At 48.8% G+C, this 16460-nt stretch overlaps 1 protein-coding gene across 1 annotated transcript in view; it reads left to right on the top strand.

The window, feature by feature from the left end:
- FBXO42 (F-box protein 42) overlaps positions 1-16460 on the top strand; it is a 50192-nt gene that overhangs the window by 23052 nt on the left and 10680 nt on the right. The window contains exon 4 of the mRNA XM_072884002.1: positions 2514-2648. Within this exon, the coding sequence (XP_072740103.1) occupies positions 2514-2648 (135 nt within the window). The remainder of the gene's footprint in view (positions 1-2513; positions 2649-16460) is intronic.

Here is a 16460-nt window from a genome sequence, read left to right as displayed (position 1 = left end):
CCGGTTTACAGCGTTGCGATTCATTCAGAGCGGCGAGATTAATATCGCTGGCGTATGTATGGGTGGGCTGCGTTAAAGAGCTCTTTCATGCTGGAAATACATACCTCCAGCCTGCAAAATTAGGGCTGCGGGGCTGGATCATTGGAAACCAGGGACGTGCTTGTACTGGTCTAGAGCGAAGCTGGAAACAGGGTCGACTTCTCGTGGGGATTTGCTCTGAATCATTTTCTCTTGCTACCAAAAGTAGGTTATCAGCCCTTCACTCCAGATGCTCCTTTTTCAGGTGTTTTTTTCTTTCTTGCTACAGTTTCAAAAAGAAAAAAGCCTTTATATCTGTACAAGCTCCGGAGTAGTCCCATGTCCTGTCAGGTCTATTTTTATTTTTTAACTGGTGAACAGCTGTCTATAACATGTGATGGAGAGAGAGGGAAGGAACGGTGCAACTCGCACCCCTGCCATGCATCTACCTCCGCTTTTGCTTCAGTACAGAATAAATATTGGTGCTTTTTATCAAAGCCGCTGTACTTGCGTGCTAATCCTTCATTTTGTCGCTTCCCTTGTGCTGGTTATTTATGACAGCACGTGGTCCTCAACCTGAAGATGCTCCGCAGAGGGGCTCCTGCATAATCACAAGTGCTTCTCACCTCAGTCTCGGGCCCAGGGCCAGATGCTGCCCTGCACTGTGGGCTGCCCGCCTGAACTTTGACTTTTCCTCTTGCTTTTCGTGTTGGGCAATATATTGCTTGTCATCGCGAGGGCAATGACTCCTGCTCCCTCTGAGCCCTGGCTGGTACCCTTCAGTGTTCCCAGAGCATAAAACACTGCAGCTTTCTACTATGCGCTGGCACATGTGTGCGTGGATATGATTTATTGTGGGTTTTCCCCTCGCTAGGCTTGATAATAAATGCTCAAGGCATCGCGGGGGAGGCGTTCCTCATGTTGAAAGGGTTGATATTAGATTCTTATGACTTTTTTTGAGGTCGCTCGTGTATGAAATTGGGCTCTACAGAGAGATGCTTTGGTTCTGAGTGGGATTTGGGCAGTGAGTCCTCTTTTGAGATGAGTGCCGGTGCTCCCCTGGCTGGTACTAAGAGACTGCACACAGGATTCAGTGTTTCGGGACCATCCATATGTGTGCTGCTGAATTCCTGGTGTCTGGAGACCATAAAATATGTCCTGGGAGATGCAGTAATGAAGAGAGCAGCACCCCAACAGACAGATCGAGGCTTCAGAAACAAGCTTGCCCTTCCTGCCAAACACGCTGTACACTTTTTATCAAAGCTCTGGAGAAAGAAAGGGAAGAATTTTACAGAAAACCCAATAATTGAGATTTTTTTCAGGCTGTGTCAGGTCAAGGGAGGATTGAATTTCAAACATGTTGCCGTCGTGTGCAGGTCAGTGGAGCAGACAGCACCCGACCGATTGGAGGGTGTGGATGCAGAAGAACCGGCTGCCTGATCACCCAGACCAGGAGCTGAAGTCGCCTTCACTCCTCGATCCTTGGCTTGCAAGCTTAGGAGCTGGTGTGAGTTTATCTGTTAAAGCTGCTGCCGAAGGATGAGCTTGCTCTTCCAGTGTTGCCATCAGGCACTCATCCCACTTCTCATGAGTTAGGCAAGACATGGAAGGGATGCCGCTGCCTTGCAGGGATCTCGAGAAGGTGAAAGGCGAGGGGTTGTCGTACGAAGTCAACAGGGCTAGTTGCATTTGAGGAGGGAAATGCAGAAATTGGGAAATCCTCTTTGTAATTGCAGGAGTTTTAACTTTCTGAACACGTTCGAATCTTGCTCATCCTCCAAGGCAGATAAACTGAGCAAGTTCTCTCTGCTCTGTCTTATGTTTAATTTACTTCTTGTCAGAGATGCCTGGGTACCGCGGGATGCTAACTGCTAAATGCAGATGCTTGCATGTTTTTTTTGCCGCGGAGTTTGATTTGGGGCCAAAAGCTCTTTATTTCCCTGGGTATCTTTGAGGAGTTGTCAAGCGTCGTGTTCCCTCCCTGTTCCCCTTCTCACTGCCTAATCTTTTCCCCTAAGATGCAAAGGGGATGCTCACATAAGGTCCGTGTGTTTCAGTGGTGCTTTTCTGTGATGAGATAGGATGAAATACGGTCAGCTTTGGAAAAAGAGAAGAAGCGACAAGGTCTAAGTACACAGGCCAGTTTCTTCGTCTAATTTGATGACCCTATAAACCATAGGAGCTAGCTTAGAGAAGGTAAGTGTGCTGAGTGTGTTAATCATAGCTAATCTAATTAACTACAAGCTTCTAAGGCAGCTTCCTTTGCACTTTCAGGAGCAGCTTTGCTTGAGGGGATAATAGTCTCGGAAGGTTCTTGCTGGAGGTTTACACTGGTCAGGGATACCCCTAAGCTGGCCCATGGCTTTATTGAAGTCGGGGCAGCCTGTCTGCTTTTCTCTCATCTGAAATCCAGGGGGGAAAGAAAATGATCTTCTTTTCACCCAAAAACGTGAAGGTCAGAGAACTGGCCAATCTGTGTGTTTGCTTTTTTCCAGGTGCGTGTTACTATGACGCTAACCAGTCGATGTACGTGTTCGGTGGCTGCACGCAGAGCAGTTGTAATGCCGCCTTCAACGACCTCTGGAGACTCGACCTGAATAGCAAGGAGTGGATCCGGCCCCTGGCATCAGGTGAGAGGTGGCAGATGTGCAACTCCCCACCACTTCATCAAAATATCAAAACTTACCTCATCCCCAGGGCTGGCTGGTCTGATTCTGTATTTCCCTGCGTTTTATCATTATCTGACTGATTTTCAGGTTATATCATGGTTTTTGGGGTTTGTTTGGGTTTTGGGGGTTTTTTTGCTGCAGACCATGCGTATCCTCCTGCCTGCAGCACTGCGCTGGGTTGTTTCTCTTTCTCTGGAGTAGCTGCTTGGTGCTGGTTTGTGCCATGCAGGATGAGTGACGCTTACCTGCGGCCACGAGAGCCTGTGTTGATAAGAGTTGTTGTCCCAAAGCTGAGATTTTTATTTTTTTTTTAGTAACTTCAGTAGCTGCCACTTCAGGTATTTTGAGGAGTGGAGGAGACATGCCCATGCGGGCTACCCACAGCAACCGGGAGAGTGTGGGAAAACAGGTACATTCCTGCAGTCCACACGCTCTGAGCAGGGCAGGAAAACGCCACAAATTATTTCCCACACTGGTTTTTGTACTCAAAATGTCACCCACGGCACGCTTGTTTTCCTTGTATTTCTGAATTTGACTAAAATAACTTTGACAAAAGCAGAAGAATTGGGGGAAGCTCTTGGAGGGGGCGGGTAGTCAGTATTAAGCTAGCCATTTCAGCAAAAGCTTTACATTTAGCAAAGAGTAGGAAGAAAAAAAAGGAGCTCAGCATCCACCAAGCACTCCTTGCTGACTTGTCTGCTTGGGTGTAGACTCCCTCTGACCCTGCTTCATGTGCTCTAAGTGTTGTGGATTACTCAGTTGTTGTTTAAAGTCGTATTTTCTTGTCTGACGCTTTTTTCCCTTATATGAAGTCCTCCAAAATCCAAATGTTTCTGCATACTGGTGTTATCTGGGAATTGTCAGATGTCACTTTGAAACGTTAACGTGTAACTTGGTGCTTGGTGACTGCTCGCTGGATATCAGTCTACACAACTCAATATTTTGATTTGATTTTTGCATCTGCACATCCACTGTATGACGCCTACAGGTGAGAATTAAGCCATCATGGACTTAGAATGGAGGAAGAAAACAAACTACAGCCTTACACATATGTGGAAACCAGCTCTTGCTCTTCCTCCTCACCTGCCGTAGTGCTCTCCCTCGGCTCAGGGGTGGAGAAGAGGCCATGGGTAGCATAAACAGGATACTGGGCGATGCAGACCTCTGCTCTGACTCAGGACATCTATCCTTGCAGCCCAGCAAGTTCTTCCGTCAGATTGAATGCGGGGCACGACTCGCAGTCGTGTTAACAAGTCCAGCCGCCGGCACCCAGCTCTGCTCAGTCACTCTCTTGGTATTTCGCAAAGTCAAATTCCCACTGCCTTACTAACAAATAACACTTTTAAAAGAACGAGTCCTGTGGGAATATGTGTCAGAGTTAAGTCCCATGGGAAGATCCCCCGAGGAAATATTTCTGCATGCTGTCATGAGCACATGTAGCAAGATGGGATCGCAACTGAAACTTCAGGCAGTCTCACCGAACAGAGAGCGCTCTTGTTCCTCCGTCTTCAGAGGAGATGAGTCACCCTGCACTTGTGCCGGTGGTGGTTTCTTACACATAGCTGCTTTTTTTTGTTTGTTTGGTGCCCTTAACCAGAGGGTTGGCACCCGCTGCCTGGGAAAGAATAGTGACTGGAGGGGGCAAAAGCAGAGAGCTTTGAAACTCGGGAGTCAGACGTAAATAAGGCAGGAGGGATTTTTTTCAAAAGAAGAGCTGACATTGATTGATTAACACTTGATGTGTGTGCAGGCTAATTGCTTGTGGAGGTTGAGGAGGAGCTCCCACACCTGGCCCTGCAGACTCCATAGGGTAGTTCTTGCTCCAGAGTAAGACGGTGGCTTTTCCATAAGGCCGGTTCTAGCTCGGAGAGGTTTGATCATGCTCTACTTGCGCCCTCGTTAAGCAGGGGCATCTTGTCTAATGAGACCTGGGTAGGGCTGCCTAAAGGGAATGGGAACGTGGTGCCAGGGCCATGCTAAATGCCTTGGACACAGCTCAGGTGAGCTGAAACAGCTTCATCCCATCCCCTCTCTGAAGGGCTTTTCCAGGAGAAAACACCCTTTTTTGTTGTTGTTTGTTCCTACCTGTATTCATTTGGGTTTTCTTACTTGCAGGCATTAGATGACATCAGAGCTGGATAATTCATCTCCAGCCTGAGCTGCTGCACTTCATCTAGGAGTAAATATTTAGCCTTCAAAGAAATAATTGGCCCATGTTTCTTTAGTCTCGGAGACAGAGGAGGGAGATAATTGCTTCCAAAAACCCTAATTTTTGAGGTTTCAAAGTATTTTTTTGCTTAGATCTAAAACAATGGCATTGACTTTCTACTTATTAGGCTGGAGTAGAATAAGAGAGTTAATGCCTAGCTTTTATGTAGCACTTTTTACTGGTGGGGCTTAATGCTGTACAAAGGAGGGTAAGGCAGCAGGATCTCTATTTTAGGAACGTGAACAGGAATGCCTCTAAACTCTTCTCCCTCAAGCTCTTCTGGCCACTTTGGAGATATTTTCCACCTCCTTCACTCCCACATACGAGTCTTGCTGGAGCAGGAGGGGAGTGATAATTAACGGCCTGTATTATGTGGGAAGCCTGCAGTGTTACCCCAGGGCAGGTGGTCCCTGGGAGGCAGGTGCCTTTCTCCATGTGTTGGGGATGCTTTCTTTGCCTTTATTTGCATAATTAATCTGGGCACTTCTTTGACTTTTAGCCTATCTGCACAAAGGAGAACCTGATGGAGGACTGGAGGTGGTTTACACTGGAGTCTGTTTATCCAGCTAGAGGCAAGAGTTAGTCTCGACTCCTCTGTAACTCAAGCTGCAGCACGCCGCTCTTGCAGCGAGGGCACAGGCGGGATGACTTTGGCAGCGATAGTCCTGGTGCTCCCCAGAAATGAGCTCTCGTGCAGCTGAAAGAGCCAAGAAAGAAACCAAAACCCATTTGAAACGGAGACTCCCAGGACTTAATGCAATGGGTAATGCAGGAGCTGCAGGGGTTCCTGTGGTGAGGGCTTTGGCGTGGGGTTGCTGATGTCTGGAGCTGGCTAACCCAGGACTCGGCCCTGGATCTGCTGTGCCGGTGGCAGGGAAGGTTTGTCCCATTTCCTTGCGGGTCTGTGAAACGCTCTTGATGAGATTCCTTCCATCTCTGTGCGATGAAAACCGCTGGCAGGTCCTGGGAGAGGCTGCCTCAGCCATCAGCGCTGACCCAGGCCCTTTACCGTTGTCTGTGTCTCCTGTTCATGTCATCCTCAGGCTGCAGCGGATAATTTATAGGCAGAATTGAGAGCGTATCCCCAGGCAGTTATCCTTCTGGCTTGCCTGTGCTATTTCAGACTGTGTTTCTGCAGACTTTCTCCCTTCCTGTATTTGTTAGTTTATAGTCCTCAGGAGCCCTGCACTTGGCCTCTGGCTGCCAGAACCATACACTAAACTGGGAAATACCTTTTTTTAAATCAGAGAGAAAAATGCCGGTAGTTTTACCCGTGCTCCCAGGGGTTTACAGGACAGAGGTGGAAAGCTTTTCTTTTTAAAACCGAGCCTTTTACTGTGCTTATAAAGTAAGGAATGATGATATAAAGACCAGGTCTTTGCAGGGAGAGGAACGCTAGGCTGAAGTCCTATGGGGTCTATGCATCCTCCCTGTTGTTTCTGCTTTATCATCCTCAGCCAAGCACGATCCCCCCCTTTGCTACCATCTTCCCTATGGATACCTGGGAAGGCAAGAGAGCTGGAAAGACCCCACTCCTTCCCTTGACGCAGTGTGTTTTCCCACTGCCGGGCCGTGATATCCCATTCTGATATCAGAGGAGTGCAGGAGACTCATGGCTCCGCTTTTCCTGTTTGCTGCAAAAAGGCTGGCCGTGCAGCCGGCCCTGCGTCCACCCTTCCGCCGGGGGGTAAAGCTCCCCAGAACTTGTTTCCTGGTGTTTTTGTCTCCCTGCAGTTATGCTGCATTTGCTTTTGCTGGGGAGCTGGGAAAGTTTTTCATCTGTTTCTCAAGATTTCAGGATAAAAACAGGCTTGGAGGCAAAACTTCTTCGTTAGATGCTCTGATCCTCTTTGTCCATGTTCACAGTGTCAAGACCTAGCCACATCAGAGCAGCTGATCCTCCCTGCTTTAGCCTGAAAATGAGTAGAGACCTCGAGCCTGAAGTTTGCGCTTAAAATCTCCTGGGTAGCCTTAACATGACGCAGTAAGTGTGCAAAAAAACTTCTCCCGCGTCGGTTCCTCTTGGCTCTGTTCTTCCCCCAGGTCCCCTCTGTGCTTTGAGTGGGAGCTGCTGCAGTTTGAGGATCAGGTTTCCCCTTGTGAGCTGAGGGGAAGGTGCCTTTGATGGTGTTGTGTCAACAAAGCTAACAGCCCAAAGGAGGTAGGAGAGACTCTACTGTCGCCTGCCTGAGGTGGTAGTATCAGATGTGGTCCCCGTGCGGTGGGAGGCTCTCTAAGTTGAGAGAGCCAGAAACCTGCCCGTTAGTCGTTGAGTGCAAGCGGAGCGGTTTGCCCTTGACAAAGCTGTGCGAAAACCTTGCCCCGAGCAAAAAAAGCCCTGTTTTCATCATCTCCTTCTAGAAAACAGTGGCAAGTTTTCAAAACAGTTGGTGAAGTTTCATAACGCTGGTCCTGGATCCGGGGTGAGCTTCCTTGTTCGCAGCCTCGGTGATGTGAGATTTGTGGAGCTGAAAAGAGACGTGACTCACAGCGAAGGACTGGGCTTCCCAAGGAAGGGACACGGTCATGCAGCTGAGATCCAGCCCTCTGCCTCTGCAAATCGGTGTGGCACCTTCATGCACGGCGTCTAACATGCGGGACCTGTGGCTGCGGGGCAGTCCAAGGGATCGGTGGGGTTTCTAAAGAGTAGAAAGTTGTTAGAGTAGTGGAAACCTCACATTTGGATTTAAAACCCACTGTTTCTGAAGATCTCCTGAGATTGTGCACATTGTTCAGTCCTTGGTTGTGTTTTGCATCATCTTTTTTTCTGAATAGCAGTAACCAGCTGAGACTCGTTACTGAAATACTCTGCTCTGGCCCCATACTGCAATTCTTCTGTTCCCATTGCAGAGTGACTTGCCTTGCGGTAACGTAGCGAGTGATCTAAGGCACATCCTTGCTTTGGGGATTAAATAACCCCTGCAAAATCCTGACCTGACCATGCTGGTAGCCTCTCTAGAGCAGCGTTTCTCAGTCTGTGGACTGCTGCCGGTCACCGAGATACCGTTTGCGAGATGTTTCTTAGCAAAACAAACACAGTCCCGTGTACGTAAGGAAGGAAACCAGGAGAAGCAGATTTTGAAAATAAACTTTCAAAATTTAACCCAACTCATTTCCACTTAGAGCCCTTGAGGGGAGGGCTGCAAAATGGTCTTTGTGTACCCGTGTGTTTCTGAACTTGGTGCGGTGTTGAATGGCCCTTTTTAATTGAAGGCACGCCTAACTTTTTATTAAAAACTCGGGATCACCTTGAGCATGCTGAAGCCATGTCATAGCTGCTGGCCTCCAGGGAATCAAAAGGAGTGAAAAGCTGATACCTGGCACAGAATAACGTCTCTAATTATGACTGCAGCTACTGGCTGTGGGTGTCTGGTACTTCAAAGTAGAACAGGTTAATGAAACGGACGGAAATACCTCACAATATGTACGGTGTCTTTCGGCTGTTGTAGTATTGAATGCAGCTGGGAAGAGAAGAAAGCTTTTCTTCAGCTCTTTTCCTGTTCTGTTTTGTTTCTTGCTCATTGCCCTTTGAGTTTAGTAGCAGTAGGGCATATTTCTGCCTTCACAAAGCTAAAACTTTCTGCATTATCATCGAAAAATGCCTGACTTTCCCACCACGATCAAAATGTTCGTTGAGCCCTCAAGCCCGGAGTGACCTGACCCCATTGGAGACTCTGCTGTCCGACCAGAGCTTGCTTATCACGCAGCTGGTTTCTGCTCTTCTGAAACAAAAGCATGAGTTTCTGACTTCATTCACGCCGTCCTTCGGGACGTTGCTGTTGCAGCACGGGTTGCTTGGAATTGCTTTCTCCGACTAAATATATTGAGTTTTTCCCCTCTCTGGGCTCACAGGTTTACAAGGAGATGAGTAACCAGGAGCAAAGTGGTAGCAGCCTTTGACAGCCGTATCCTCCAGCCTGGTGTTCTCCTCTCGGGCTGGGAGCAACGAGGAACGCTGAAGGATGAAGCCTTTCTAAAATGTTAAGCTGCAGTGCAGAAATAAAAGGCAAAGGGCATCTTTTGAAGAAGAATCCTGGTAACTAGAGAAATCTAGCTGGCGGTACATACAGAAATGCTGTGAAGCATGTCGGGGTTGTCCCGTTGCTGGTGTGCGGGGCGGTAGTCTGCTGCTCCCAGGTGAAAACTGTGTCTGTGCAAACCTTAAACAATTCCTATTGCAAAACACGACCTTGCAGGGAGTGCACAGGCAGCTGGGTTTGCTGCGTTTGGAAATGGCAAGCTACGCCCTGCTCTCCAAAGGAAGCAACATCCTTGAATATAGAGTTTAAACTTCATTACTGCCCTTCCAGAGAGCAAGGCCAGAGCTTGTTTGGCAGGCTCTGAGCTGCGGCTTCATGGAGCTCAGGTGTTTCTTGGTGCCTTTTGGTCCCTCAGTTAGTCTGTGCAAGGCAGACAGGATGCTAATTTGTTCCTTTCTTCACTTGGGTGGTTTTGAAAAATGTCTGTAATGAAATTTGTGTTATTAAATGTGAAATATTTCAAGGGCAAGAGATGAAAAATCAGCAGGTGAAGGGTTTTTTTGTTTTGTTTGGTTTTTTTTTTCAAAAGCTATGACACCTCGTTGGGAAAGCACTGCTTGCGCATGGAGGGCTGGTTTCCAGGACATTAATCCGTCGCTGTTTGGGTTCAATAGGATTGCTCTGCGGTGGTGATTAGATGCCTAATCTGAGTGGATTTGGGTTTACAACACACATCTATCCTCCCTTTGATTTGCCAGGCCCTGTCATCCTCCATTCTCGTGGCCTCTCTGGCTGTTTGCATTTAACCTCTGAAAGCTTTTCATCGTCTGGATCTGTCATCTTCTGAATCACGCTCATCCAGCACCGCTGCTTGTGTGCAGGGTAGCTCTTGCCCCTCAGGATGGACATCCTGCCGCCACTGACCCAGCAGCACTGCATGAATTACACCAGAGACGCAGAGGTTTAAAACACAGATGCAAATTGGATGTGCAATCTGCTGTTTGCAAGGATCTATCCTGCAAATCGCCTCGCCGAACCAGGCAGGAAAAGCCAAAAGGCTCCTCTCTTCTTCGCGGCGGTCTGTATGGCTTAGAGGCTTTCAGCCTGGGAATCTGCTCCCTACAAAAAAAAAAGGCGCCTGCTTGGAGAGAGCGGTTGTTTAAATGCTTCAGAACTAAAGCACTTAAAGTCTTTAGCTGGTCAGCGTGATGGGAAGTGGATGCGGACTACTGCTACCAGGGTTAAAACTATACCTGTGCCTCCTATTCTTGAGCACCGCATCTTGCTGCGTGGCTGTCTCCATTCCTCCCTGCCCCTGATCGTGCCTGGCTGCAGCCTGCCCCTTGCCCCAGCCGGCATTGAGTAAGTTACTCTTACCAATGCACCCAAGCCATGTTCCCGTAGCATTTCCAAATGCTCCCAATATCTGCAGAGGTCATTAAGTCACTCCATAACTTCATTCCTCTCTTACAGCTTGAGGGTGGGGGACAGAGTTTGTTCAGCAGTTAAAATGAGTGACTGTTCCTCACCTTGTCTGCAGGGACACCGGGATGCTGCTGCCGTTGCCTCTCTGGCATTGGCATGTGTGGCATCGCAGGAATGCGGCGCCGGAGGCGGGCGGGAATGGCTTTAAAGAAGCCAACCTGCCTGCATACAGAGGTGGGAACAGGCCCAGGACTCGGGGCCGGCGGCGGCAGAGCCGGCTCACATCGCCAGTGCTGGTGATGCCTCTGCCCGAGGGAGTGCTGAGCTTGCTTGTGATGGGGATGAGCTCACGACTGATCCTGTTCGTGGTGTTGGGCGAGTCAGCTCTGCCAGAGCCACGTGGCATCAGATGAAATGGCTCCATCTGCTCCCTTTTGCTGGGTAGATGCTGCTCTGCATGTGCTCCTGTGGCTGTCCCTGCCAGGGGACAGCTAAATGAGCTGTCGCTGTGGTGCTGAGGCTTGGTAAAGATGGTTTTATATCAGCAAGCCAAAGCAACTGGTGGTTTCTCTCTCCCATTCCCTGTTGGAAGTTCAGCAAATTTTTTATCTGCAGATGAGACCTGGGGGGAGAAACCGTCCTGCTGTGGGAAATTCACTCCTCGGAGCAATGGCTCGCCTGCTTTCGTTAGCAGATCAGCGAGGCATGTCTCTCCGTGGTGCTTCTGCAGGGAAAGATGCTTTACCCCTTGGATGCCCTCCTGTCCTGCCTCGAACGATTTGGCCTGACGTGGTAGGAATATGTGGGGGGGAATACAGAGGGGAAAACACAACAGAGGAGGCTAGGAGAGAAGTGGCTCAAAGGGAAATGGATGTTTTAAGCGATGATTGGGTTTTCCTCTTGCCTCAGTACAGGTCCAGGGACTTGCAGTTCCCTTTAAGGCAAGGAAAGAGCTAAGCATCTGTACGTTGGTGCAGAAATTGAGTCAGGCAGGAGGAGATCTCGTGCATCTGCTCATCCTTGAGCCCACGGGTTTGTTTTAGCCCATAGGATGCTGGATCTCTTCCATTGAGATCTCTGACATGGAGGGCCTGGGGCTCTCTGTAGGCTGCAATCACGACAACCCTGAAAGAGGCTGGTTTTTCTTTCCCTTCCCTGTTGCACTCCCCAGCTCGCTAGCTGCCACCCCTTCTTGCTCATGTTCAAAAGGAGACATCCAGGTGGTCAGAAGAGCTGCCAGGAGTTCGTCAGGAGTGCTTGCTCAAATGGGAGCTTGCGACCTTGTGTGGTAAAACCAGTAGCCTGCACATCTAATAGAGCAAGAGACTTGATAAGGGATGGTTTTGGTAATACTCTTGTCTCCTGGATGATGAGAGGGAGAGGGATTTATTCAGGATTTTAAATCTGCCTGTACAGCATTTGTCTCTCTAGAAGCTTTCTTGCGTCTCTCTGTGTGGAGCAGCCCTTCTTAAGACACTATCGATGTGGATCGAGCAGAAAGGCATGAAAAATAGCTTGTTGCTTTAACCTTGTCGGATTTAGATTTTCAGAGAGAAGCTCCCTGGGCGCAGATCCCTCCAGAGATTAACAGAGGAATTTTTCCCACTATTGCCTTTATCGGCCTCCAAGACGGATGCGGAGAATTTTTAGCCTGGTCCCTGTTTGCGACACACAAAGGTAGCCTCAAGCGGGGACGGGGTGGCTAGCTGTCGAGGGCTGGCTGATGCACGCCGTTTTCAGCGTCACGGGTAGTACATGCTCATTTTAAACATGACCCCAGGCCATCTGAAAATACTGCTGACAAGCATGCTATACCAAAATTGGGGAAAACTATTTGCAGCCCTGTTGGTAAATAAGAAGTCCATGATCTGCAAAAATAGGTTCCTGGGGTTGGGAGTCCTTATATAGACAAATAAGTAGTTGTGTCTCAATGGTGCTGAGCATCCAGTAGCTCCCAATGAGTTTGGAAGCTTGAATGTCTCTCGTGTGAGATTTGGGTGAGACTTTGAGCACCTGCTGTTGAAATGATGAGTAGAAATCTCTCTCCTGCAGTACTCCTTCCTCCGCCTCGGAAAGCCGGCGCTTGGACAACAATTTGCTTTTTAATGGTCTCAAAGTGCAGGCCTGCAATCCTTCAAACCGGTACTTTCCTAAGCAGAAGTTAGGGTTGACTTTGCAAGAGTTTTTTTTTTTCTATAAGGATTTTTTTTTTTCCTTTCAGGGGTCTGACTTTTTCCTGATGCTTTATTTCACAGCCCTGTGGAGAATTTAATTTCTTGCAGATATCTGCTCGTCTGAGTTTGGCTGTCTGGAGCCAAGGTATTTGCAAGCTGTCGGGAGGCTGTGAGACCAGCCAAGGCATCTGTGAAACCTTCTATTTTTTTTCCTTTTCGGGAAGGGAGGCTTAAAAATATGCAAACGGGCGCCCCAGCCACACACACTGGCTGTTTACATTGGTGTTGTCTGAGATATAATTAATGCATTGCACCAGAGAGGAAGCTGATAGCCTGAACCGGCTCCTGCCTGAGGCTGCTGCGGTCATCCCAGACACTGCCCTCAGCGAGAGGCGCAGGAGGGACCGAGGCGTGACGGAGGTTTGTCCGACCGTGAGCTCCCCGGTCATTTCATATCGAGTTATTCCTTTCTCCTCCCGGGTCTCTCACAAAGCCTTCCCTTCTCGGCAGGTACATTCACCTTCGGGGCCAGTTCCATTTTGGGGTCAGTGAAATAAAACCCCGCTATCCCCTGGCTAGATAAGTCTTGTCAGCTGGGAAGGAGCTTTGAGAAGCCTTCGGAAGGGTCATGCTCGGAGGCTTTGGGCAGGCTGTGCTGACACCTATCGGCAAGAGCTCCTTCCAAGGCATCCCAGCCAGCGGGCACGCGTCCCGACTTGAGGTTTTCCTTCTTTAAGCTGTTGCTGCTGTTGTGCCTTTGCCTTAAGGACCCTGTCCACCGAGATTATGTATGTAATGCTCGAGACTGAATACGCAATATTCGCTTTGCAGCATATACCCTAGCCAGCGTGACGTGCTTTCAAATACTCTTTAAATCCTCGCACCGCATAGCCTGATTTTACATCTTTCACCAAAGCATCTGCTGTAAAATCTCGTTAAATCTGGTAGGCATGCGGAATGATAAAGCACTAGCTCATGCTTGTCTGTAGTCCAAAAGGTGAATATTTATTCCTGACATGAAATATTTAGCGAGTTTGGCATTAAGCGCTGGATTTACTGGAATGAGGGAGAAAAGTGCACTCCTTATGTGAAGAAGGCGTAGTGCAGGAACCAATGGCTTGAAAATAAGGGGGAAGACAGCAAGTGAGGGAAGGGCTGGTTAAAGGAAAATGCAAAGAGCCAGACTGAATATCCCTTGGTGTGTTGTACTGGGGCTTTCAGTAGGTAGACGTCAGGTTTTCAGTAAGTAGCTGCATTTTCTTTGCAGCAAATTTTGAGATGAGCGTAGCCCCGCTCTTCCCAATGTTGAGCTTTTTGCACTTAGTCAAGTAGACTTTTTCTGACTGTGCCCACAGGATGCTCTTTAAAGGATGGTTGAGGTTTTTTTAGCCCCGTGGTAGCTATAACCTCGCCAAATTACACAGCAGCCATTTCCTGAAACACCAGTAATTTTTGGGTTCTCGGACGTCTGCAATGCCTCTGCCGCCTCCCTCGTGCTGTGGCAAACAAAACGGGAGCGTGACTTGAGCGAAAAGTGTGGAGCTCAGCAGAGCTGGGGCACGTTCCTCCGCTAACCCACACATACCTCGGTCCCTTCCCTACAATTAGCTGGTTATTACGGCGTTGTGTAGTCTGATACAGCAATTTCCATCTCTCCGTTTGCCTCCTGGAGGGAAGACAAGTCGCAGGAGCTGATCAACCCTTTCTCTCCAAGTGTTGAGCTCTGATTAGCGTCAGAGCTGTTCTGGGTAGGATGTCAAGACTTTTACTCAAATCACTTGAAAGTCTGCAGGGTCTGGTATCACTTAAGGGCGGGGGGGAACAAGTATGAAAGCAGAGGGAGGTGGATTGCTGGCTGGTGTTTTGATTCCACCTACCTAGAGGGAAAGGCGGCTTTTGCAACAGCTGCACCCTTTACTGCAGGGCCAAATTTGCATTTCCCAAAACCAGGTGAGATGATTGCGAAGGGGAATACGGGGTGACCTCACTGTGAGGAGTACTTGGCACCTTGGAGTGATGCTGCTGGTGAGAAATGCTCAGGATGGACCCTAATAAAACCTCTCCTGCAGTATCGAGGTGCATGAATTGCAGGGATCCTCTTTTGCAGCTATTAAGAGATAAGGGGGCAAAACCCCGGGGCATTCTGGCACTCTTATCTCGTTGCTGTTTGCTCAACTTGCTGTGTAAGGACATTTTTGCCAAGCATTAGCACAGAGTGACTCAGTAATCCTGTTGCACAGGGTTCAGAGGGCACTGCTGCTCCTTTTCAAGAGCTTTATCAGGCTCGGAGTCACAGCATGTAAGAATTTCCTGGGTGAAAAAAATGACTGTGACATTGCAAAAGCTTGGAGGTGACTTATCCTTCCCGGCGGGGATTTCTGCCTTTACCTTATAAAGGTTGCAAGAAATCAGACCTTTGGTTCGACGCCGTGGGTTTGACGGGGCTTGTACCATAAGCCTGTGTCATTGTAGGGTGGAAATTCAACACTGAGGGTGTGGTGGAAACTTTTTCTGTGTGTAAGCATCAGGGGGGCTGCTGTGGTTTGGTTACATACCCCCATAACTTGCAAAAAAACATCTGCAATGGTGCACAGATATTTTTTGTGCGCTACCTAAGAGGTATTTTGCAGGCAGCGGATGCATGTGCCTGCAAAAGTTTTGCCTCCCTGTTGAGGAGACAAATCGGATCTTGTTCAATTTTTCTTTAAACTCTTGCAAAGCTAAATTCCTGTCTACTTCCAAGCAAGGAATTTTTTTTTTAAGCCAGATTTGAGGGAACACTAAATCACATGTGGCTTTGGTAAGGGAAGATGATACTTTCCTGGCTCTTAAAAGCTTTAAGGTTTAGGCAGACCCAGTCAAAGCTGGTCTTGAAAACATTTGTAATCCCAGTGCCCTGTTTTGAACGTCTCGGGGATAAAAACAGGTGACTGTCAGATGCTAGATCCAAGGCAGCTGACCAGTAAGTCCTAAAGGTTGGGGTTTGACTTAGGGAAAGAGCCGGTGTGCAACGTGCCATGGAGATGTCCGCAGTTCTCGTAGGAGCTCTCCTTTGGCATCTCCCAAATCCGATGCTAATGCTGGGATTGCCAGGATGCTCGTTCTCTGCCGGTCGTGCAGTATTCCGGCCTCTGGACCGCTGCTCCCCGCTTGCTTCATCTTCCCTTTGTGAAACCTCACAAACAGCTGGCGAGGGAAGAGCTTTCGGGCAAATCTGCAGACTGCTGCGGAAAAATCTCGGCTGGCCTGGGAACCAGAGGAATTTGTTTTCCTTCTCTGGTTTCCCTTCCCATCGAAGGGGAAAGATTTGGGGATTTCATGCTGTCATGCAAGTTTGGGATGGACCTTCGCATGATGGAGTGTAGGCTGGGGTAGATGACGGTGCCGAGGTGGATGAGGTTTCCAGATGAGGACTGTGATTTGGCATCTTTAAGTCTCTGCCAGCCTAAAAGCCGGGCTAACAAACCTGGACTGAGCATCACGCTGGCTGCTGACAGTCAGTCGGAGGCAGCACAGCAGGTTTCACCCTCTGCCAAGCCATCGGGGAGAGCAAGAGCTCTCCATTTCGCGTGCCGCTCCCCCGGAGACGTACACGGTTTAAAACAGTGACAAGACAGCCGGCTCTTCCCCCAGGAAAGGTCTGAGACGGGGCTTTTGTGAGTTGGAGGCAGAGTGCAGTAAGTCCAAGCCATTCTTTTAGCCTCATTTCTGCTGTGACGTCCAACAGCTGGGTCAATTTTTTTTCCTTCTTAAAAGGAATTTGCTTTTTACCACTTCTTTTTCACTCTCCCTAAGCAACACAAGCTCCTCAGGGTGAAATCCCACAAAACTTTCTGTTCTTCTGCAGATGGGTTACACTGAAACGCTCTGACTTTGCAGAGGTACAAACCAGTTGGTCACCTGCAAACGTTGCTTTTTGTACCTGACTGCAGGTTCAGCATCTCCCTCTGGCTTTTTTGGGGGGATTATAATGTGCTCCGCTGAT

The sequence above is a fragment of the Ciconia boyciana genome, chromosome 19 (genome assembly GCF_034638445.1).
Source record: "Ciconia boyciana chromosome 19, ASM3463844v1, whole genome shotgun sequence".
Classification (NCBI taxonomy): Eukaryota; Metazoa; Chordata; class Aves; order Ciconiiformes; family Ciconiidae; genus Ciconia; species Ciconia boyciana.
The sequence above is the reverse complement of the archived record's forward strand: the minus strand, read 5'-3'. Positions and strand labels throughout refer to the sequence as shown.